General features: G+C 45.4%; 1 protein-coding gene across 1 annotated transcript in view; it reads left to right on the top strand.

Moving 5' to 3' along the window:
* The window catches only part of LOC138493140 (zinc metalloproteinase-disintegrin-like ohanin), a 415575-nt gene that overhangs the window by 98915 nt on the left and 290998 nt on the right, over positions 1-25662 (top strand). Inside the window, exon 7 of the mRNA XM_069620331.1 lies at positions 2123-2185. Coding sequence (XP_069476432.1) covers positions 2123-2185 — 63 coding nt within the window. The remainder of the gene's footprint in view (positions 1-2122; positions 2186-25662) is intronic.

The following is a 25662-nucleotide window of genomic DNA, read 5'->3' as shown; positions in this document are numbered from 1 at the left end:
TGTAGTCTCCTTCAATAATGTTAGTTCTTTTAGCAATTGAGTTAATTTTAGGGGTAGATGTATATCCCTTAAAAGATGAACCTTTAGAATTGGTTATTACAGAGGTATACATTTGGTTTAAGACTCTTCTGTTAGATACTTTCACATTATACCTTTGGGAGTAAGGAGGGTATTTATTCTTAAAAAATCTTTCTGTTAACAAGGTTTGTTTGGATTTAACAGAACTTGTACCCGGGTGATAGATCTTATATGAGGGTCAGGGACATTATAATGGCAATATGCCATTACCTGGTTTGGCAACCCAGAAAGGCACTTCTTTTCAGAGGACAAATACTGTGCCTCATCCCACGGGATCTCCTCACCATTCTGGGCTTTGTCTCCTCCCATGTGATCCTCCCGCAGTACACTACACCCAAGGTCAGGATCAGGAAGTAGCCGCCTTTCTCTGGCCACCTGGGAGGAGACTTTCGGCAGGGTTTCAGCAAGAGATCCATAGGATTATTCACACTGTTCTTTGGTTCTGAGTTATAAATTGTTTGGAAAGAAAGTGCGCTTCCATCTGATGGGGTTGGGAAGCGAGAAGATGCTCTTGGGATCTGTTGAGTACTTCCTCTGAGTAGCACTCAACTTAGATTGTGGGCATCAGTCAACACTAGGATGCTGCAGACTTTAACACATGGTAGGTTCAGTGAGAAATTGGGGTTCATTCCGAGTTTGGAGGTAGCCATGGTGCTATTAACACCATGGCTGCCTCCAAACTCGGGTCTGGGTCCGGGTAGTCAGAATGGGGATTTACCGGGTCATTCCAACCTTGGAGGACCTAGTAAGTCCCCAATTTGAAAACCAATCCCCATTCGAGCCCCCATAGGGCTCAATGGGAATGGGGAAGGAGCTAATAACGGGCCCCCAAATTGCGGGCCCGTTATTAGCTCCCTGGACCCTTAGCTGCTCCCGCTAAGGGCGGCAGGTGAAACCAGCCGGCCTTAGTGGGACCCGCTAAGGGACCTCGGAATGCGGCGGTAGGGGGTTAACGGCACCGGCATCCTTACCAGTGCCGTTAACCCCTTACCGCCAGGGTCAGAATGAGGCCCATTGTCACACACTATGGGGTGCAACAAACCTTTTATTTTCATAGGCAAAACCAGCAAACTAAAACAGTAAACAGAACATTGACCCTCTCTTTACTTTACCTGTTATCCTGCACACATCTTTGAAGCCAATTACATTTTAGAATGAGCAACTGCCAGAATATTATTTAATTGATCTCTAGATAAAACTGAACCAATCAAGAACATCATCTTCAAGAAGTAGCTGCACTGGAAATGTCAACTATTAAAAAGTCTTAAGAGAAAGATATTTGAACACGTTGTGAAAACTTTGACAAAAGGGCACAAGCATTGGCAAAGCCACAGGTCTTGGCGTTTGCAGTTGTTTATTGCATTTTACATGTATAGATAGAAATGCAGTAAATACCTATGTTTAGAGTGTGTGCTGCCTTCTGAGCCCTTCCACTTTCTGAACACCCCCACAGAGCCATTCTCTGGCCACGGTTTGTACTCTTTGGCCTTTACTTGTCTCGGGCTGTTTTCCCTTCTTTCCTAAAACAACAGGGGGTACCCATGAGACATCTGATTTATTTTTTAAATAGCACTCCTGCATATTCCCCTTCTTTCTGGTGCCCCTCAGATGCTCACAAGAAGGACTTCTGATGCTCCATTCAAACTAACACAACTCTGGTAAGATGTTCTGCTTTGTCATAGCAGCCGCATGATGACCTCTCGAAAAGGCATGGCCTCCAAAGTAAATCCTCATATTAGGGTTAATATTTAATGCATACGGAAAACCCAACAATAGCGTTTCCCTCTCATCCTATGAGCTTTCAGCGAAAATATTATCCGCCTCAAACAGTGACGACATAGCATTTTCTGGAAGTTATTAAGTTGACAAATTGGAAGATCACAGGACAAACCTATTCAAAATGCTTGTTATTCACACATTTTGGGGTACATGGACGTTATTCGTTCGTCATTCAGATAGAAATGGTTCAATACATGTTCTGTCAAATGCGTTTATTTCATGTAAAGCGAAATGACAATTTGTTGTATTTTCATGCTTTGTTTAGGAACAACATTCATTTCAAAAGCAACAATTTCTGGAGGTCTTTATAGTTGCCGATAATTCTATGGTATGTATTTAAATGCATCAAAAAAAATGTTTCTCTGTTTCTATTTTTATTGTTGAAGCACTGAAGGTGCTCTCTGAGCACTCATCTCCTAAGGCAGTATTAAGACGAGATGAGGAACTCTGGGTCTCCTTAAAAGTTTGGTGCTAATTTGGTAGTAAATCTGCTGAGTTACTGTCAAACTCATTTACTGTTAGCACTTTTCGGTCTTGCGGGTTTACCACATAATTACAAGCAGTGGGAAGGCGGTGTTAATCCCCGCGGCACTTCATTGGAATTTTTGAGGCAATTCCTCTGCAATAATTCCTTTAATGTTGTTTAACTTAAATTGGGGGATATACATGCAGCTTGTTGCTGGAGGTAAATCCTCCACTTCAAGATCTAAATTGGAATAACAGAAAATTCGTGACTGCAAAAAAAGTTGAAAATGGATTTGCAGCTACTTTTTTGATACACTGCCAAACTTGGACTGAGGCCAACTGTGCTTGCTTTGTATGCATTCAGAGTACTGGGAAACAACAGAGTGGGGACAATTGGGAGGTAAATTGAATGTAGCAATCACCCCGTGTCAAGCGATGTACAGGGCCATTAATGACTTACCAGCCTGAGCATAGGTAGGACCAAGCAAAATGAAGGCCGCGCCGAGGGCTCAGGCCCGATTCCGGACTCTAAGGTTGAAATCCATTTTCTCTTTTATGGATTGTGATATTAGGTAGGATCAACTGTTGAGGACACGTTTTAAAGCACGCTGCGAACTCAAGCGACACACAGCCATTCATCGGGCCCAGTTATGAGTCAGCCGGTCCAGAAATATAGGTGCCGGTAACAAGTTACTGGGGGGGTCTATGTCATTTCATCGACACCCGTTTTTACGATGGGTGTTCTTACGTGGAGTTTTTGCCGAATAGTTTTTGCGGGGTACCTCCCTAGCCCAATCATCTACCTATTTTGTGTTATTCCTGACCCCCCCAGCCCTTTATATGCCCTTTCCCACCCCCCCAAAAAAATCTGAAAATATTTTGGGGCAACAATTCAGCAGAAAAAGACCAATCGTAAAAACGGGTGTCGATGAAAGGACGTTTTAGCGTTAGCAGTACCTTTTCTGGACTGGCTCGCTTAGAGTCTGCTGGTAGGGACAATGAACTACCGGCAGGCCTGACCTGCCGGGAGTTCAGGCCTCTACTGCCAGGTTTTTCATTGAAGCACCAGCTCTGTTAACAACGATGCCAGTGCTTCAGGGTTCCCACTCCCATGGAGTCCTATGGGACATCATGGGAATGGGAATTTACCATACCGCTTCCGCTTGTGACATCCCTGTAGCACTGGGATGCCAGGTAGCTGTATCAGTAATACAGAGTTGCCGGCAACCTCGTAATGAGGGCCATGATCTTGATTATGACAGTCAAAGCAAGAGGGGCGGATATGTGTAAGCCAACTCCAATTCCAAATATGAACTTGCTTCAGCATTTTAGTGCCAACCGCGCTCAGAAGCAGCATTGTGGCATACCGTAAAGAGGTACGGTGATATAAACGAAAGGGACAGTTGAGAAGAGGGGAATATGGTCCAACATAGTTATTAATTGACCTGTCATGTGTTTGAAGGACTGGTGACTTCATTATTTTCTAGTTGTAGGGTACTGTGGGATCTGATCCCAGCAGATAATGAGGTATGCTGTTGTTAATACAGAGAGCAATGCAGGAGCGTGTGTGTGCTCTCCTTTTGGCAGTTCTAAGCTTCCAATATTGGAGTGGCTTGGCATATATGGCAGAGCTCCTATATGGTCATCGAAGAGATTTGCAAGAGAACACTTGGAGATTCTTTGAAAGAATGGAAACATGTAGGGCTGTAATGACTGATTCATACAGAAATATGTTGGCCATACAGAAATATGTTGGCAAGATGAAAAACCTGCCACAAAGCAGTGTTAGGACACAGGGCACTTTTGGACTTGTGCATACGGAAATGCTCATATCTCCTTTCAGATATAGTAAACATAAATTGGTAGGAAAACTGTGCTTGGAGGCAGTGCTGTTTCTGTAATATTTTCATCAAATATTTGTAGAGGCTCAGTAGTAATTTCTGGTGTTCACATATGTATGAATCTGTTTTTTGTATGCTTGCAAACCTAATGCTCTAGGACATTTGCCGAACAATTTGATATAAAATACTTCTAGCTACGTCAATACATTTTATGATCTGGTTGAGATATGACATCCTCTTTTAATCAAATTTTTTTGTAAAAGCCTCCTCATCATCAAGAGGACATACATTGTGTACAATCACATGAAAATCAAAACTTGGCAGAGCACTGAAGCAACAAATGCTTGAACTTTAAAAGTGTCATGACCCATCGGACACGCCCCTTCTGGGCCTCCTGGTTCCTGTCACGTCGGGTCTTGCACTCTGTTGTACTACCAACATGGCCGCAAACGCTGAACGCTGCCTACCAGCTTTCATGTTCATTGCAGCGCGCTCGATAAAATAACCACACCCCTGCGCTTCTGCGCGTCTCAGCGCTGCTGTTAGATGTGGCTAGACATGTGCCCGTAGTTCGCTTTCACAGAACTTTGTTTCTTTCCTGGTTCCCGGACCCTTGCTTCATTCTATCCCTACTCCTTCTTACCCAACCTTGTCCCGGAATCCTTGCACCCCCCTCCGAGTGCTTCTTCCCCTTATTTTTTCCTCGATTACCTAGAGTTTACTATCGATCCCGGACAAGAAGTTGAACGAACACTGGAAGCCGAAGACGGCCGAGCGGACTTGTACAAGACCCGAACCATAAGGAAGAAAACTTCTACAACGGAATCCATCAAGCAGCAAAAACAGGTGAGAAAGAGCGAAACCTGTGACATATTGAGACGCCACCTGACCCTAGTCGATACAGACAAGGATGCGGCCGTTCAGGATCTTATGCGCGGCATGCAGGAACTATCGACTGAAGTACAAAACCTAAAGGCAGAGAATGCCGCGCTAAAGCAATTGGTTTTATCCTGCGATTCTGCCATGAAGGAGAGCGTACTATTGGGCAGCATTGTTGACAAATACGATGGGTCAGCAAAGAACCTTTGTGGATTCCTAGATTCCTGTTTGGTCCACTTTACTGTTAAGCCCTGTTATTTCTCCACCCCCAGGGCTAAAGTGGGCTTTATTATTTCACACCTTACCGGGAATGCAGTAACCTGGGCCACACCATTAGTTAATGCCAGAGATGCCCTCCTGGATGATTATGACGGATTCATTCGAGCACTTAAGACCATGTTTGACTGCCCAGATCAGGTCTATAGTGCTGAGGAACGCCTCCTCGATTACCAGCAGGGCTCCCAGGATATGCTCACATATGTTACATGATTTAAGCAATAGGCTAAAGAAGCAGACTGGTCCTCTGAAGCCTGTTTCACTCTCTTTCGAAGAGGGTTGAACGAAGGCATCAAGGATGAACTGGCCAGGGTGGCACGTCCAAGTTCATACCAGACCATTATGGATCTTGCTCTACAGATTGACTTTCGCATACAGGAAAGGAAGGCAGAGAAAAAGAAAACCAAGTTATCCTTCCAGAAGAATCCCATAGAGACTGCCACGAAATCCTAAGACAGTTCTGCCCCTATTAACAAACCCTAACCGATGCAATTAGGGGCCTTCCATGGACCAATATCCCCCCAAGAAAGATTAGGAAGGATCCATACCAGCTTATCTATGTATTGGGCATCGGACAAACATTTAGTGAGAGAGTGTTCTATAGCTCCTCCACGGCGCTCGGGAAACGCCAGCTCCCGATCCTAGATGTAGCGCAGTTTCGGGAGAGAGGTGTTGGCTCCACATCTATACCATCCTTGAACTCTCCTGGAGAGAACAATCTGGTAATTTTACAGGCCTTTCTATCGCCATCCAAGAAGGACACCTACCCCATTCTGGCGTTAGTGGACTGTGGGGCCATGGGAATATTCATAGACCAAGAATGGGTCCTTAAACACCATATTTCCTACGAATCGCGGAATGTCATGCAACCTGTAGAAGCAATTGATGGGAGACCCCTTTCTTCCGGACCAATAACCCTCCAGACTAAGGAAATCGAGCTAGCAATAATCCACCATCGATAGAGATAAGCTTTGACATCATAAAGTCCGCCCATTACCCATTGGTTTTGGGAATGCCCTGGCTACAAAGACACGATCCATACATCAATTGGGCAGCAGGTTCCTTGTTCCTGGGTTCCGAATATTGCATGTCTCTTTGCCTACCCCTGGACCCGGCTCTCACACCAGCGGAAGGACTTTCAGCACTCTCGGTCTCAAACATCATCCAGGTTCCAAAAGTCTATCAGGAATACTCTGATGTGTTTTCTACTGCTATTGTTCAAGCCTTACCTCCTCATAGACCAGAAGATTGTGCTATTGAAACCGAACCTTCAGCTATGATCCCCTTTGGGAGGATGTTCATTCTATCCAAACCCGAGAAAAAGGCCCTCTGTGAATACCTAGATATTAACCTTGAAAATCGCACCATACGACCATCCAAATCTCCAGCAGGAGCATCACTGTTTTTTGTTCCGAAGAACGACACCAATGAGCTCAGACCTTGCCTTGATTATCGAGGCCTAAATCAGTGCACCCTAAAGGATCGATATCCATTGCCCTTGATCTCAGACATCCTGGAAGCAGTAAGAGGAGCCGTGGTATTCACCAAATTGGATCTTAGAGGTGCCTATCATCTGATCTGTATTAGAGAAGGTGACAAATGGAAGACAGCCTTCAGGACACCCTTTGGTCATTATGAATACTTGGTCATGCCTTTCGGACTTGCTAACGCCCCGGCGGTCTTCCAACGTTTCATGGATCGGGTGTTTTCGGTTATGCTATTCCTTTTTGTCATCGTGCATCTGGACGATATCTTAATATTCTCGAAGGACCCACTCAAGCATAAGGAACATGTTAAGGCAGTGTTACAATGGCTACGTGAACACAAGCTCCTGGCAAAACCCGAGAAGTGCCTCTTTCATGTCCCTACTGTCCACTATCTAGGTTTTGTTTTTAGCCCAGAAAGTATTGGAATGGATCAATCCAAGGTAAAGGCTATACTATCCTGGCCAAGTCCGACCACCGTGAAACAGATCCAGTCCTTCCTGGGCTTAGCTAATTTCTATAGGAAATGTATACCTTCCTTTTCCGAGATAGTCCAACCAATTATTGCCTTGTTGAAGAAGGATGCTCCCTTTCATGGGCAACAGCTCAGGAGGAAGCCTTCCAACGCTTGAAAACAGAGTTCACTCAAGCTCCCATTCTGGCTCAACCTGATATCAATCGGCCCTTCTTAGTGGGAACAGACGCCTCTAACTACGCCATTGGAGCAGTTCTGAAACAAGAATTCAACGACAGACTGGAAAATCCTATTACTTATCTTTCACGGACCTTAACTCCCAGTGAAACCCACTACTATGTTTTAGAAAATTAACTGTTAGCCATCCATCAAGCCTTTCCCGAGTGGCATCATTTACTCTTAGGAGAAAAACACCCGGTCCAGGTTTGCACGGACCATCGAAATCTTCAAGTATTACCTTGGAAGATTTCGATGGTCTTGGAATGTAGAAATAGCCGTCAAGTCCGTTGGGCCTTCTTCTTTGCCCAATACCAGTTCCAGATTCACCATGTACCTGGAACGCAGAAAATAATTGCTGGCGCTCTCTACCTCCTGATTATGAACCTCCTGAAGACCGGACATTCCCTAAGATGTTTCCCCATACGATATTTGTAGCTCATGCAATCAGCCTCCTGGAAGAAATTCGCTTACAAACCCAGTCCTATGAACTCTGGAAGAACATTTCAAGGAAGAATCAATGGGATCTGAAAACCAAGGACGGATATTTGTTCAAAGATAATGCTTTAGTCATTCCCACACAGAAACTACAACAAAGGACAATAAACCTTTGCCACGATACACTTCACTCTGGACATCGTGGCATTACCAATATCCTCTGTCTCATAAAAAGGCAATTCTGGTGGCCTAGAATGAAGACTGACGTAAAGCTGTACGTCCAAGCCTGTTCTGTCTGTAGTCAGAACAAACATGATAACAAGAGACCGGTGGGTCTCCTACTGCAGCCTACACTACCAACAAGGCCCTGGGAATTTATCGCTACAGACTTCATTGCGGAATTGCCACCTTCCAGGGGATACATGACTATCATGGTCACCATTGACTTGTTCACTCATTTGGCTCATTTTGCACCCCTGTATAAACTACCGTCCTCATCAGAACTTGCTGGAATTTTCCTGGAACTCATATTCCGGCTTCATGGTCTCCCTTCCAAGATAATATCGGACAGAGGACCCCAATACATTTCTCAGTTTTGGAAACACCTTTGTCGAATATTAGGAATTCAACGTGCTCTCTGCTCAGGCTACCATCCCCAAACAAATGGAGCTACAGAACGTGTAAATCAAACCTTAGAACAGTATCTTCGATGTTTTGCTACCAAGGTCCAGGATGATTGTCCCTTTTAATACCTGTGGCTGAATTTGCCTATAATAACTCGGATCACTCGGCTGTTAAAACCAGCCCTTTTATCTGTAGCCAGGGGTTCCTACAGTCAATTCCTGGATTGAAACGCTTATCAATATACAAAGAGAAGCCAAAGAACAGCTAGAAAGAGCCCGGAATCAGACCAAACTTTATGCGGACTCAAAGAGAAGACCAGGGCCCTACTACGCAATAGGCGATAAAGTATGGTTATCCTCGAAACTACTGCCTAGACATCTACAGCCAAATAAACTGGCTCTCCGATATTATGGGCATTTTCCTATAAAAGAAATCATCAACCCAGTGGCCTTCCGCCTCAAATTGCCAGATTTCTGGAAGAAGATCCATCCAGTTTTTCATACATCTCTAATAAAGCCATACATCCAGACCTCTCGGAATAACCTCAGACCTAGCCCTGTCCTTGTCAATGACCAACTGGAATATAAAGTCTCCGGAATATGTGACTCCAGATATAAACGTGGTCAGCTCCAGTACCTGGTGGAATGGAAAGGATATCCACCCAGTGAACGCACTTGGGAACCCGTCTCCAATTTGAATACCCCCAGGTTACTCCGAAGGTTCCATCTCATACACCCGGGCAAACCTGGCGGGATGGGTTTTCGGAGGTGGCATGCTGTCATGACCCATCGGACACGCCCCTTCTGGGCCTCCTGGTCCCTTTCACGTCGGGGCTTTCACTCTGTTGTACTACCAACATGGCCGCAAACACTGAACGCTGCCTACCAGCCTTCACGTTCATTGCAGCACGCTCGATAAAATAGCCACACCCCTGTGCTTCCGCGCATCTCAACGCTACTATTAGCTGTGGCTAGACGTGTGCCCATAGTTCGCTTTCACAGAACTTTGTTGCTTTGCTGGTTCCCGAACCCTTGCTTCATTCTATCCCTTCTCCTTCTTACCAAACCTTCTCCCGGAATTCGTGCACCCGTCTCTGAGTGTTTCTTCCCCTTATTTTTTCCTGGATTACCTGGAGTTTACTATTGATCCCGGTCAAGAAGTTGAACAAAAACTGGAAGCCGAAGACGGCCGAGCGTGCTTGTACAAGACCCGAACCATAAGGAAGAAAACTGCTACAACAGAATCCATCAAGCAGAGAAAACAGGTGAGAAAGGGGGAAACCTGTGACAAAAAGCTCTTAATATTACCTCACACATAGGAGACAGAGAGACATCTTCCTTAGCTGTCAGTCAACCTTTCAGTATGTGTAAAGAAGGGTGGGGTATAACAAGACTCTGGCTTAGTGCTGGTTCAAACATAGATCTTGGGGAGGTTGGCTGCAAGAAATTACACTTATAACCCTCCAGTTAAGATTACTATAAATGGTAAAGTATTTGCATATTCTTTTGCACCACACCAATGATATTTAATGAAGGGAATGTTTGTTTGAAATCTTGAATCTGATTTCTAGTATGATCTTCAGTTACAGTCCATAGATAGTTAAATTGACATGTTTTTCAGTATTTTGTTAAATTATATTTGGACATACAGTGATATTTTGGTACACTCTTTGGCCTACACAAGTTTTATTTAACAAGAGGTTCTTCAGTGCAAAATAACCCAGTGATTGCGGTATGTGCACAACAGTTATGTAAAGTGCATTTTAAGTACAACTGTTATACCATGATATATTTGACATTTAATCCTATGGGGGAATCTGCACCATGCACTTTACAAGCATATAATATACAATATTAGACAAACTATCCACTTTATTAGTGCAGCAAAGAAGCACATACTATGTTCTGTATACCTACACATATTAAGTGCAAAACTACTACACTATGTACCTCAATAATCAGGCATACACATATGCACCATATATGGTACATATCATACAGTGACAATATGCATTATTAGCTATGATAGTGCAAATTATCCGATATTAATATAGATAGGATGGATTTTACCAACCGTGCATATAGAATAGGAACTATGCCTTATGCAGAAGTTAAAATAAGCACTAAATACTGTTTTTATGCATGTATACAAAGAGGCATAATGCACTTTTAGGTTATATTAAGTGCAATAATCATGCATCAGGCCCTTTAGCAAATGTGTACAAAAAATATGCACTATAAATCATCGGCACATGTACGAAAAGATGGTTGTGGTAAAAAAAAGGGAATTAAAAAAGGCCCTTCTGAAGGTGCATTCTTCTGGTTCTGATTTAACAGCGACCAAAGGTGGACGGTTAAAAAATGCCTATAAAAACCTGCCCCGGGACGCAAATCGATGATGCATTAGCACAATGATGCTGAGTCTAATTAATAAAATGAACACAGGTGAAACCTGTTAATTAAATATTGCTCTAAGACCCAGGACGCCTTGCAGACAAATGTGGTCTCTGAGCCCTCCTGGGTACATCATTATAAAAATCTTTATTCTGCTGGGAATGATTAGGAAAAAAGGGCCTCAGCGCTCTGGTAAATACTATACACTACTGATGATATAATAGACTTAATCAAAAAAGCAAGTTCTTCCCGAAACGCAGGCCCGGTCGGGTTGACGAATGCCACGCCCAAGCAAAACCATGATCTTTGGCCAAGTGTTTTGCAAACCATTTTTGGGAGGATCATGCGAGATCACGCCATTTGTCCATCATGGGCACCAGCAGGTTCCGATATTCAAATAGGGCCATAGGGATGATCCGGGTAACTACTGCCCTATTGCCCTTTTGGATGTCTTGGGCAAAATTTATGGAAGTTGTCTGCTGAAAAGGTTGAATGAATGGACAGATAGAGCTGGTCACTGAGGCACTTTTCAGACCGGTTTTATGAAGGGTCTGGGCACTAGCGCAAACATAGCCCAGCTCTCTTGCTTTGGAAGGCCAAAGGAAGACAGTTTCGGCCTTTGTCGACCTGGACAAGGCATTCAACAGTATAAATAGATCAAGACTTTGGGCCATAATTGAGCAATGAGACGTCCGGAAGACCAACTGGAGCAAATACGAGCTCTCCATACGGGAATGACTGTGAGAGGGAGACTGAACAAGGCGATTTGTTGACTGAAGAAATTCCAACTTCCAGAGGCCTTAAACAGGGTTGCAGTCTGGTGGCCGCCCTGTTTAATGCCTATATCTCAGATTTGGGGCAGACCTTGGAGAAAGCAATTGCTTAACCTCCAAATTAAATGGTATCCCAGTGGGCCATATACTTTATGCTGATGATCTGGTACTTTTGGACCAGACACCCTTAGGACTTCAGTGTGTGTTGGCCAAGTTTGAAGAGTACGTTAAGGAAAACAAGGTGGCTGTCAACAGTATTAAAGCTAAAATGTTGGTTTTGGACAAGCCGCATAAAAGCCCAGAATACTGCCTTGATGATATATTGGCGAGTTGAAGAAATTCAGTCATTTAAGCACTTGGGTCCTTGTATAAATGCAAGGAAGATTCAGGCCAAGTCTGTGGAATTGCTGAGGGGTAGGGCCTTAACGTTGGCAGCACAAGCCGGGATCATCAACAAAAGAGTCTGTTGGTTTTCGATTGTGCCTTTAATAGAGGTCTATAAATTAAAAGTGACAGCAGTGCTGTCCTTTGGCGGGAATCTTTATTTTCTATTCCTGAACCAAGTTGGCCTTTGATTGAAGGCCTGTTTTGGAAAATAAAGTCCTGGACCTCCCAAAGTCTAGAGATCAATGCAGGTGATTAGGCGAGAACTGGGGCTGATTTTTTTAGGATGCGTAGTGGAGAGAAATGCCATCTCACTGTTCAAGAAATGTGTCTTGGAGAACCCCCCTAAAATAATAAAGATTAATAAGGGACGAAATGACAGCAGGAAGGTCCAAAGATTTGCAGAAATGGGAACTGCACTGTGCTGAGCTATTGGGAAAAGCTACCTCTACTGTGGAAGACTTGGGAAAAAACCCAACAAAAGTCAAGAGACATTTGTGGAGGGCGGATGGGATTGAAATCTTGGAGGGGCAAGCAGCTATATTCTATTCTATAGCTTAAGGTTTGAGCTGAGAACCGCCGGCACGCTCCCAAGATATCTCTCTAAATTCCCAAGTAGCTCACACAGATCCTGCATTTTGAGGCTGAGTCTGTCTCAATTTGTACCCATCAGCAGAGGTTCTGCTTCAAAGGGCTGGCAAAGATCTCGAATCAGCAACATGTTGTTTATGTAAGATTGAGGGAATTGTTGAATCTATTGGTCATTTAGTGTTATTCTGTCGGTGCTTTGCAGACTTAAGAACAAGCCTGTTTGTAGGCTTTCTAAGTAGAGTAGCGACTCTATCACCTGAAGAATGGTGGAAGCTTTTTGAGAGGGGAATTATTTTCATTGATTTTTGCTGTGGCGCATTTCTTAAAGAAGATATTTGAGACGCCTTAAGGTTTCCGCTTGGGGGAATGTACCTATAGTGGTTATATCTATGCATATGTGAACTGGGAATTAGTTAGACGATTTTTATCTTTTGATTCGAGTTTTAATGATGAATAGTAATGACCGATTATGAAAAAATATGATGTTTGTTTTAATGTTTGTTCGGATTGTTTTTGCAAAAAGGTTTTTCTGGTAAAACTAATATACTGCAAAAAAATAAAATAATACATATGCACTATGCACTACATTTAAATTTCAGTGCGATATGAAAACCCTGTAAGGATATATGAAGTGCAATAATTATGTATCAGGCACTTTAGTACATTTGTACAGAAAACATGCACCATGCACTTTATTTATGAATTAAGTGCAATATGAAAATCCTGCAAAGATATATTAATGAACGTCACGTATTTGAATGGAAGTCACTAATAGTTACCCTTCCGATAAGGTATGTGATTTACACTATGTGAGAGCACACTGTGTGCAACAGAACTGGTCCAAAAGCCAGTAGAGCGCTCGCTTTGACATCCGTGCAGAACTTGCTGACACAGGTTTGAATTCTGGCAGGGCCAAACTCAGCCTTTCATCCTTCCGAGGTCGATAAATGAGCACTACACACTGCAGGTAATAAAAAGCAGCGCACAGATGCCTGAGGGTTCGTAGCGCTATATAAATGCTGAATTATTATTATTATTATTATTATTATTAGGTAATGAGCACTTCACCAAAAACATATGTTATAATAGTGTTAAACCGTTTGACCTAAATGGATGGAAAACCACTGTAAAATGGCAGCTGAATATCATGCGTTAAACACAGTTGGCCTCATTATGAGTTTGCCGGTCCGCGAACTACGCTACTGGTAAGCTTGCCGGTACCGTAGTTTCCGGACCCCCAAACTACCAGTTGTGCTCGCGGGTGCCTTTCTGCCTGCCAGGTCGCAGAAAGGCACCCGAGAGCACAGCATGTCGGATGCACCATTATAAACGGTGCCGGTGCATCCGACCTCCTCATTCCCATTCGGCCCTATTGGAGCATCTTTTTTCCGGTGCCCGCAAATGGGCAATTACCGGGTCCAGCAGGACCGTAAGGACCCGGTAATTGCCCATTTGCAGGCACTGGAAAAAATTGCAAGTTTGGCGGCAGCCTGCCGGTTTTACCGGCAAGGCTACCGCCAAACTTGTAATGAGGCGCAGTGTTTTGTTTGTTTGTGTCAACATGGAAGAGGGACTTAATGTTTTCTCATTTATGTATTAGATGAAGTCGAATAGAGGACTAACCAATTCAGAAGAAGCCTGTGAAGGGGAAACGTGTTAGTTATGCAGCTCTGCTGCTGTTTTGCCAATAGTTATGGTTAAGTTGCTCCATCCATAAGAAGAGCACTTTTTGGGTGGATGATAACTTTGCCCCCCCCCGAACAAATCCTCACCAAACTTTGCAAAAAAAAGTACATGGCCCCATCGGACTGGTTCCACAAACTTTGGTGAGGTTTCGTCCAGGGGCGGGGGTAAAGTTATAGGGTGGGTGCCAAAATGTGTGGATTTCCTCATAGACGCAATGGAAAAAATAATTTGCTCACGCCTACAGCCCAATTCGCTCGATGGATTTTCACCAAATTTGCAGCAGGAGTTGTGGCTTGGTCCCGAAAGCTTGCTTTTGTGAATTTGGTGTAAATCTGTAAAGTCATTTTTTTTTAAACGGCCGAAAAGTAGGTACAAGAAAATGTATCTGGGTTCGGTCCGTGGACTCACTCTACGGCGTGATGTCCGCAGACGGATTGGATGATGAAAAGCAAAAGTTACATCATATTTTTAGAAACGCCAACCATGTTGAATTCGTGGACAGCGACTGGTGCACGCGAACATTGCGGTAAAAACATATTAAAAAACACAACATTGTACTTGTCAAACTAATGAAACAATCTCAGGGGATGTGATGGGTGATGAGGATGGGATGGGATATGGCCATAAAAAGCCAAAAAACAGGTGGTTTTTCATCTCTGAATTCTCGGAACAGTTCAGGGACAGCCGTGTAATGTTTGGTTCTGTTTTGCCAAGAGGGATCAAAATTAGAGGGGGGGACCAGAATATTTGAAAGGCTTATACATTTGGTGTCGTTTAACGAATCTGCACAAACGTTTGTACAAAGATTTAAGACCCAGATGTGAATGTTTTTGCAATGTTTGGTGGGATTTTGTGACGAAGGGGCACAATTAGAGGGGGTCCCCAAATATCTGAAAGGCTTATACATTAATTGCTGTTTCACAATTTGCACAAAAGTTTGCAAAAAAGATTTAAGTCCCAGATTTGAATGTTTTTGCATAGTTTGGTGGGATTCTGTGAAGAGTGGGCACAATTAGAGGAGTGGCTTCAACATTTTTAATGGCTTGTAACTTTGTTGCCGTATGACAAATGTGCACAAAAGTTTTTAGAAAGATTATAGGCCCAACCTTGAATTTCTTTGCAAAGTCTGAATGGTTTTTGTCAAGTGGGAGCTATGTTATATGACTATTTTATGTAAGTAGATTTTGACACTTTCCAAAATATGGCTGCATTTGCAGGAAAGTTATGCAAGGAACATTGGCAAGGACCTGAAAGCATGGTTTTGCAAATGTGTCCATGTTTTATTTTTTTAAAAGTGTCATAATGTAGGTACAAAAAATAGTGATATACCTTTGATGACTGAGGTGTAGCCGGGGGCCCTGGGCAGTGGCCAGATTGTCCGAGTCATGGGCTGTAACCATGGGCAGTAGCCAGATTGTCAGAGTAATGGCCACTCAGAGAATTTGGCTTCTTGCCATGACCACAAAGGACTGGCAATGGGATTAAAGTGGGCATGGCCACCAGGGACTGGAAGTTTTTCAAAATCGGGATAGGTTTGAATGGGAAAATAAATTCTGCCCATAGCTAAAATTCTGTCTGTAGCTACAGCCCGAAGTGTTGCACAGGATTACATCAACAGATTTTTGCGACTATCGCTGCATACACACCGAGACCATGGTAATCAGCAGATAATTACCAAGCACAAACCAGAAGCCCACGTGAGTAGCAGGCCACCCCTTGAATTGATTAACCACCCTTATTTGCAATCATAGTGGAACAAGATATTGGGATTGGATGCCGGACTCATTTCCACAAACTTGTAGCAATGACTTTCCCACAATCCACATGCCTGGAGAAAGAAATATATATAGCATTAGGAATGGTTTTGCAGAATGCTTCATTATGACTGTCAGGATGCCCGGGTCCTAGGCACAGGAGCGACGTGGTACCAACCACCCCCTCAATGGTCTCAGTGCCTGCAAGTCAAAGCTTACACAGGCCTCTTGAACCAGAGCGGGGAAGGAGGGTTAGGATCTCGTTGGATGGATAGGTAGGGGGATTTTAGGGTAACCGGATTGAGATTTAGGGAGAGATTATGGATGGGTATGGGGATTTTTGGGTGAACGATGGCTGCACACTTTCCTCAAAACTGGATGAAGGTTCTTTTTTAAACACATCCACATGTAAAGGTGTTTCCCTTCACATTTCCTTTCAGAACAAACAGTATGTGCCTTCCTTTCAGAACAAACAGTATGTGCCCCCCATGAACAAGAAGGCTAAACATGTTAAACATCAAACAATTATTGGCAAAAGCCCATCGCAGTTTCAAGGGCACAATCACATGCACAGCACACTTAGCTTTTGCTTCAGTCTTTTTAGTCCTGTCCTGCAAAGGCTGTTGAGTCCTGTGCCACGTCCTTGCAATCTGAGTCCAGGTTCAAATCAGGTTCAAACTAAAAGAAAACAAAGGACAAGCATTAGTTTATGCCTTTTGGCTCTGTCGGTCTCTCACTCCCATTCACTCGTAAAACACGCATTCAACACTCAGTGTGCTTCAAGGTTCTCAAATTGCTATGGGCGCGTTGCCGCGCGTGGCTTGCTATTTCCAGATTCTTGCGGTTTGGCCCGAATGCGGTCTTTTATTAGACTGGGGTTTTACGGTTGGCCCCAACACGGTCTTTCGTCAGACCGAGTGCCGTATGATGTACTTATCCGCGTCATGCGCCTTTCCGGCGTATTCTCCGCAAAGTAAAGTGTAACACACTCTCTCGTTGACTTTCACACATGCGTCAAATGACTCCCATGTACCCGCCCACTTAGCTTTTTCGTGGTGCACAGGGGCTCTGAAGGGATCGGGAAATGCCCCCTGCGCTTCCCCTAAGGGTTTCAGGATCTGCTCGAGTTGAGCGGTACTTATCTTTTGTCTGCAAGGGGCCGGATCGCTGTTCCAGAGGCTCTAGGCCCCTCGCGTGTGGATTCTGGGGAGCTGCTGGGCTCATGTCCTCACTCCTCGGTGTCTCAAGCACAAGCCCCGTGCCTTGGGGCTTGCGCATGCGCATTTGTCGCGCTACACCCAGCGCGGCTTCCCATTGGCTCGCGGGCCTGCGAAGCCTGCTGGGAATTGTAGTTCCGGCGGGCTGAACGCTGGATCAGTCTGCAGAAAGGGCACAACAGCCCTTTAAAGTATGGAAACCCTCTGGATCTGGGTTTCATCATGGTCCCTGGCCCCACAGCCCCAATAGTACTGGGCCTAAGGCCAGTCTTACCTCTGACAGCACTCCCCCTCCCACGGAAGGCAGGTCCCCCAGGTTTCTCAGGGTAGTTTTTGTGAAAGGTGCGCAGCAATCGTGGGGCATGTACATGGTGTGAGGGTTCCCAGGAGCGGTCTTCAGGCCCGTACCCCACCCAGTCAATTAAATAATAGATTTGGCCATTCTTTTTTTTAGAGTTCAAAATTGCTCGGACTTCATACTCCGGCTCCCCTTGTACAAGTACCGGGGGTGCTTTTTGAGTGCGTACCCCAGGCGGGGCTGGCTTCAACAGTGACGTATGGAGAGTTGGGTGGATTTTCATCTGGGACGGCAGGGCCAGTCGTACCACTACTGGATTGATTACTTTTTCAATGCTAAATGGGCCTAGATAGCGAGGTTGTAATTTTTTGGGTCCCTCTAATCGTAAATTACGAGTGGACAACCACACCAAATCGTTTTTATGGTACACAGGGCTGGCACGTCGATGTTTATCAGCATACATTTTGTACGTTTTTTTGGCTTTTACGAGATTATCCTGCACCTCCTTCCAAACCTGCTCTATTCCGATCCGTTGTCCTGCTAATGTAGGCAGTGCCGTTTCTGCTGTTGGGAAGGATGAAGGTAAAATCCGTGGATGTCTTCCATACAAGCAGAAGAACGTGGATCGTTTTGTGGAAGAATGAACAGCATTATTATATGCCATTTCTGCTAGCCAAGTGTGTTGAACCCATGTTGTCTCCCGTCCTGCGGCTAAGCAACGCAGGAACTGTTCAAGCCCCTGGTTCACGCGCGTTCAGTTCGGCCGTCCGTCTCGGGATGATATCCCGAGGATAACCGAACTTCCATACCAATGATGTTACAAAATTTGCGCCAGAACCTGGAGGTGAACTGTGGACCCCTATCTGTGATTATACGGCACGGAAGGCCATGAAGCTGAACCACGTTTTGCAGGAATAATTCAGCGATTTCTTTAGCTGTTTTAACCCCTTTGCAGGGGATGAAATGGGCCATTTTAGAAAAGGCATTCACTACCACCAGTATGGAGGTATAGCCCTGCGCTTGTGGAAATTCAACTATTAGGTCCATGGTGACTGTATGCCATGGAGTAGTTGGTGTTGGCAGGGGACGTAGGAGGCCTGCCGGTTTCTGGTGATCGGCTTTGTTCCGAGCGCATACTGCACACTGTTGTACGTATTGCTGGACATCAAGCCGCCACTTTGGCCACCAAAAATGTCTCCCCACCAATTCCAGAGTTTTTGCCTTACCGGGATGACCCGCTAGGGAGGAATCGTGGCACCATGACATCGCCTGTTCTTGTAGCTGGGGTGTAGGCAAGTACAATGATTGCCCATGATATGGGAGCCCATCCAAAATGGTGTGCTGAGGGTCCAGCTTGCACCATTGGTGAAGGTCATGCATGGAAAGTTCCTTTTGGATGCTCTCAAAGATGTTGGTAGTTAAACCGACTATTTGCGCCGGGGAGACTATTGGCCGAGACACAGTTTCTATTTCCTCAGAGACCTTCTCCGGGTAGCGAGACAAAACGTCAGCCTTACGATTGTTCGCTCCAGGTCGGTATGTGATAATAAAGTCAAACTCTGCGAAATATTGGGCCCAACGCAGCTGACGTGGGCTCAAGGTTTTGGCAGTTCTAATAAACTGTAGGTTGCAGTGGTCGGTGATAACCGTCACTGTGTGACGTGCCCCCATCAAATAGTGCCGCCACTCGCCAAAGGCTGCCTTTATGGCCAATAGTTCCCTATCTGCTATGATGTAATTAACTTCTGCGGGGAGCAGTTTCCTAGAGTAGTAGGCTACCGGGTGTAAAAGGCCCGTCTGAGGATCCCGTTGGGAGAGAACGGCCCCCAGCGCATAGCTGGAAGCCTCAGTTTCCACCACAAATGGCTGGGACAAGTCTGGGTGTTTTAGTACCGGTGCGTCGGTAAAGGCCTTCTTGAGCTGTTGAAATCCCTGCTCAGCCAAGACGTCCCAAACAAATGGGCAGCCTTTACACAGAAGTCTTGTGATTGGAGTAACCAGCTCAGAGAAATTCTTGACAAACCGTCTATAGAAATTTGCAAATCCCAGGAAGGATTGCACATCTTTTACATTGGCTGGTGGGGGCCAATCCAGAATGGCCTGTACCTTTTTCTGATCCATTTGTACGCCTGTTGGAGTAAGATAGTACCCCAAGAATTCCACTGTAGTCCGGTGGAATTCACATTTCTCTAATTTGGCGTAAAGATGGTATTCTCTCAACTTCTGTAAAACAGCGCGTACATGTTTGACATGTTCTTCAAGACTGTGAGAATAAATGAGGATGTCATCTATGTACACGACGGCACATATGTCTAAGTATTCTCGAAGTACTTCATCTAGGAAATGTTGGAAGGCAGCGGGTGCGTTACAGAGACCGAATGGCATAACCTGATATTCATACAATCCAAATTTTGTTCGGAAGGCGGTTTTCCACTCGTCACCTTCGCGCACCCGCACTAGATGGTAAGCTCCACGAAGATCCAGTTTAGTATAGATGACCGCGTCCCTAACCTGATCTAGAAGGACTGGGATGAGTGGAGCGGGTAACGGTTTTTGATGGTTATCCGATTCACCCCACGGTAATCTATACAAGTCCGAAGTTCCCCGGACTTCTTCGGTACGAAGAACAGAGGGGAAGATACTGGCGAATTAGAGTATCTAATAAAGCCATTCTGTAAATTAGCTGTTATGTACTCCCGAAGGTGTCGTTCTCACCTTCAGTCAAGGCGTATATACGGCTGCATGGTAATGTTGCCCCTGGCTCTAGGTCTATATGGCAATCAAATGACCGGTGTGTGGGCAGGGTTTCGGCGGCTTTCTTGTTGAAGACATCTACAGAGTCAGAATACTCTGCGGGTAGTTCTTCTGAGCGTACCTCGGATTGAATTCCTGTAACGCTTGCAACTTGGGGAGTTGCGGCCGCCGGCCGCTCACAATGTTCTCGACAGTAAGGAGAGCTAAATTCTATCAAACCGGATGTCCAACAAATCTGAGGGTCATGTTTTTTCAGCCAGGGCAACCCTAAAATAAGGCCGAATTGCGGGGCAGCAATTAGATCAAAGGTAATAAATTCCCAATGCCCAACTCCACAACTTAAGGACACTAAGTGAGTATTATGTTTGATGGGTCCAGAGCACAGAGGTGTACCATCGACAGCACGTACGAGCTCAGGCTTTGCCTTTAACTGGATAGGAATACCCAACTTGGCAGCAAACTGGATATCTATGAAATTTCCCGTTGCCCCTGAGTCAATCAACATGGTAACCTCTTTTGATACTCCCCGAAACCCTAGACACCCCCTTAATGAAACATGTGGGGCAAAATTGGGACTACCATCAATTGGGGCCCTGCAATTGGTTAGGCTCGACCGGGTGACCCCCACTACCGACGAGCCGAAGCATTTCCCTGAGTCTGGGGCTTTGTGGGGCATTCACGAACAAAATGTCCTGACTTCCCACAATACATGCAAACACCATCTTTCCTCCTCCGTTCTTTTTCCTCTTTGGATAGGGGACCTCGAACCGACCCAATTTGCATCAGCTCGTCTCCAACGGACTTGTCCACTGACCCTCGGGTCCCTTTAAATTGGTCAAACCTTGCCACAGGACGCGACTCCCCTTTTTTCCTGTCCCCCCGTCATTCACCCTGACGGTGATCTAACCGCATGGCCAGATCAATCATATCCGAACATTCTTGGGGTTGGAGGTCAACTTGGGCGATAAGATCCTTTAAGTCATCCCTCAGTCCCTGATAAAATAGAGACATACATTTATCGCGTGGCCACTCGGCTTCTGCTACCAATCGGTTGAATTGGGTGACATATGTCACTAGCTCCTTATTTCCCTGCCTCAGGGTCAGCAATTCCCGATCCTTACATAAAGTGGCGGCCCTACGATTAAATATTTTCTCTAATTCACGGAGAAACTCGTCCCAATCATATAAGATTGTATTGTCCTTTTGGACTAAGGGGTTCGCCCATGCTGCTGCATCTCCGGTAAAATAGGAGATCACGAATGCTGTCCTAGCCTGATTGGACCGGAATGCTGCCGGCTTCGTAAGAAAATGGAGGTGGCATTGCGTGATAAAAGTGGAACATTTCTGTGGATCTCCCGCATACCGTTCTGGTGGTGCCAGGGAAACCACGGCCTCTGGGGTGACTTGTACCTGCACTGGTGTATGACCAGGCAAGGGTGCCGTCTGGGCGGCCAGGCTACGTACCTGCGCAGACAGCGTGGCATAGTCCTGTCTGGACGCTGCCAACTCCCCCTGTAGGTCTTGCAAGACCTTGGCTATCTCCTCCATGACAGCGATGGGGATGGCTACACCACTCAGGCGCCTGAATATTACGTGGGCTTGTGCTTCTGTCAGGATGCCCGGGTCCTAGGTGCAGGAGCGACGTGGTATCAACCACCCCCTCAATGGTCTCAGTGCCTGCAAGTCAAAGCTTACACAGGCCTCTTGAACCAGAGCGGGGAAGGAGGGTTAGGATCTCGTTCGATGGATAGGTAGGGGGATTTTAGGGTAACCGGATTGAGGTTTAGGGAGAGATTATGGATGGGTATGGGGATTTTTGGGTGAACGATGGCTGCACACTTTCCTCAAAACTGGTTGAAGGTTCTGTTTTAAACACCTCCACATGTAAAGGTTTTTCCCTTCACATTTCCTTTCAGAACAAACAGTATGTGCCTTCCTTTCAGAACAAAAAGTATGTGCCCCCCATGAACACGAAGGCTAAACATGTTAAACATCAAACAATTATTGGCAAAAGCCCTTCACAGTTTCAAGGGCACAGTCACATGCACAGCACACTTAGCTTTTGCTTCAGTCTTTTTAGTCCTGTCCTGCAAAGGCTGTCGAGTCCTGTGCCACGTCCTTGCAATCTGAGTCCAGGTTCAAATCAGGTTCAAACTAAAAGAAAACAAAGGACAAGCATTAGCGTATGCCTTTTGGCTCTGTCGGTCTCTCACTCCCATTCACTCATAAAACACGCATTCAACACTTAGTGTGCTTCAAGGTTCTCAAATTGCTATGGGCGCGTTGCCGCGCGTGGCTTGCTATTTCCAGATTCTTGCGGTTTGGCCCAAACGCGGTCTTTTATTAGACCGGGGTTTTACGGTTGGCCCCAACATGGTCTTTCTTCAGAACGAGTGCCGTATGATGTACTTATCCGTCTCATGCGCCTTTCCGGCATATTCTCCGCAAAGTAAAGTGTATCACACTCTCTCGTTGACTTTCACACATGCGTCAAATGACTCCCATGAACCCGCCCACTTAGCTTTTTCGTGGTGCGCAGGGGCTCTGAAGGGATCGGGAAATGCCCCCTGCGCTTCCCCTAAGGGTTTCAGGATCTGCTCGAGTTGAGCGGTACTTATCTTTTGTCTGCAAGGGGCCGGATCGCTGTTCCAGAGGCTCTAGGCCCCTCGCGTGTGGATTCTGGGGAGCTGCTGGGCTCATGTCCTCACTCCTCGGTGTCTCAAGCACAAGCCCCGTGCCTTGGGGCTTGTGCATGCACATTCTTCGTGCGCCACACCCAGCGCGGCTTCCCATTGGCTCGCGGGCCCGCAAAGCCTGCTGGGAATTGTAGTTCCGGCGGGCTGAACGCTGGATCAGTCTGCAGAAAGGGCACAACAGCCCTTTAAAGTACGGAAACCCTCTGGATCTGGGTTTCTTCATGGTCCCTGGCCCCACAGCCCCAATAGTACTGGGCCTAAGGCCAGTCTTACCCCTGACAATGACAACAGTTACTTATTGAATAACCTAGTGCTAAGGGGAACAGGGTTCACTCTCCTAATCGAAACCTAACCCTTGAAAAAGGAAGGCCACCTTTACAAAAGAACCCTATCACCAGCCGCAGGGTAATTTGTTTAATGTACTAGATGAAGCGCGGTGATCTACCCATTCTACCACCATGCAATTACTTGATAATTGTGTACTCTAATTTTATTACTGAGGCATGCAGCATGGATGAACCCTAGGTTTGAATGAGAATAAATATTCTGCTTGCAGCTACAGCCTGAAGTGCTGTAGTGAATTACAACAAACCTGCGCAAGGAGCAGCAGCAAGGACCTTAAAGCATGGTTTTGCAGATCTGTTTTGTTTTATTTTTCCAAAGTGTCCGAATGTGAGCAAAAATAAATAGTGATATAAGTTTGGTGCATGGTCCTGGCCCTCGGCAAGGACAAATACGTACTCTGAGGTACTGATTGGGGCATGCAACATTGCCGAATCTCTAGTTTGAAATGGGAAGAAGGTCTGATTGCCGCTGGATCCCCGAGTGCTGGACGCAATTGCAGCAAACATGCGCGAGGAGCATCAGCAAGGACCTAAAAGGATACTTTTGCAAATCTGTCCTGTGTTTTATTTTTTTGAAAGTGTCACAACGTAATTAAGAAAACTAGTGATATCACTTTTCTGCCATGGGCAGTGGCACAAAAAATAGTTATATAAGTTTGGTGAATGGACAATGGGCCTGGCCCTCGGCAAGGACGAATGCTTACTCTGATTTACTTATTGCGGCATGGCTCTAGGTTTAAATGGGAAACAAGAAAATCTGCTTGCGACTGCAGCCCAGAGTGCTGGACTGGATTGCAGCAAAATTGCTTGACGAGCATCAGCAAGGACTTGAAAGTATGCTTTTGGAAATCTGTCCTGTGTTTTACTTTTTTCTAATTGTTGAAACATAAGTACAAAAAATAGAGATATAACCTTTCTTCCGTGGGCAGTGGGACTGGCCTTCGGCAAGGACAAATGTGTACTCTGATTTGCCTTTTGGAGTATGCGCTGCTGATAGCGACTCACATAAGTATGTGTTGCAAAAATATGTTTGTTAAAGGAGCTTTATAGTTGTTTTGTATATGTTAATGTTAATGTTAAAGGATATTCGTACCGCACACTATCACCACCGGAGTGCTCCCCTGGTGCTCTGGCAGATCTGTAACAAAGGGGGCTAGGTTAGGCATGTTAGTAGGGCAAAGTTTGGAAAAGAGCAAGGGAGCTGCCAAGTACTGTAGGCAGCTTCAGTTTGTTTAACATATTGCTGTGTTATTCGGTTCTGAGTCCGTAGTGTGCTGTTGATTGGGGGTCTTTATGGTGTGGTTGTTGTTGCGGTGTGGTGAAGTGCGTGCAGGTTGCTGCGGCATTAAGAGGTGTGGTTGTGTTTGTTTAGACTTTGAGAGGTGTGTGAGGAGTGGATAGGTTTTTAGGTTTTTAGTAGTTTTTGGGTTGGTTAGTATCCTTGTTAGGAGAGATGCATATTCCTATTGCATCTACTTTGTGATTTCGAGAAGGTTGTTTTCTTTCAGTGATTGAAATTCAGCATGATAAGGTTGTCTCATTTCTTTGTCATTATGCTAAGTTAGCTACTTGTTTCCATCTCTGTATTGGGTTAGCCCTTTTATCCCAGTTTGTCTTTGCTGTAGCCTAGGTTTTGGATTTATTTACTTTCGGAAGAAGGCCTGATGACCAACTTCTGCTGCTGTCCTGTAGGTGATCTTCAGCAGTCTTGCAAAGGAGCAGCGACCTTTGGAGAGAAGGGAACACCCAATCTCGACATCAGCTCAGAGTTCTACAAAGAAGGGCCTTTGGAAGTGCCCCTGGACTGCCGAGTGGCTGACCAGCTCTGAGTTTCGGCTACCATGCTGCAGACGTCAACTTTCCGAGTTGAGGCCTGGAACAAGGGTGATATTCAGCATATGCAACAAGACTTGCCTCTGCAGAATTTCGTTGTCCTATCATCAATGGGACCCAAGATAGGAGACAAAGTCTGACAGCGGCAAGTGAAACCCTTGGTGTAGCCGTGCATCATTGGCCTTTGGCCGAAACTGCTTGCATGCGTCCAGTCCTGTCCTGAGAGGGGCCCTGCATTGAGTTCTTTTGCATTTCCCAACTGGAAGACCTTGCACCAGCATTAGTCACTGAACGAAGGAGTGTTCGATTCTGCAGCCCCGTGGATGAAGGGCTGAGGCTGATGGTGGGAAAAGCAACCTTGGACCCTCTTCAGCAGATCTGCCA

Source organism: Ambystoma mexicanum, chromosome 10, assembly GCF_040938575.1.
Source record: "Ambystoma mexicanum isolate Mex_15411 chromosome 10, UKY_AmexF1_1, whole genome shotgun sequence".
In the NCBI taxonomy this organism is placed as follows: Eukaryota; Metazoa; Chordata; class Amphibia; order Caudata; family Ambystomatidae; genus Ambystoma; species Ambystoma mexicanum.
This window is presented reverse-complemented; position numbering and strand designations above follow the sequence as displayed.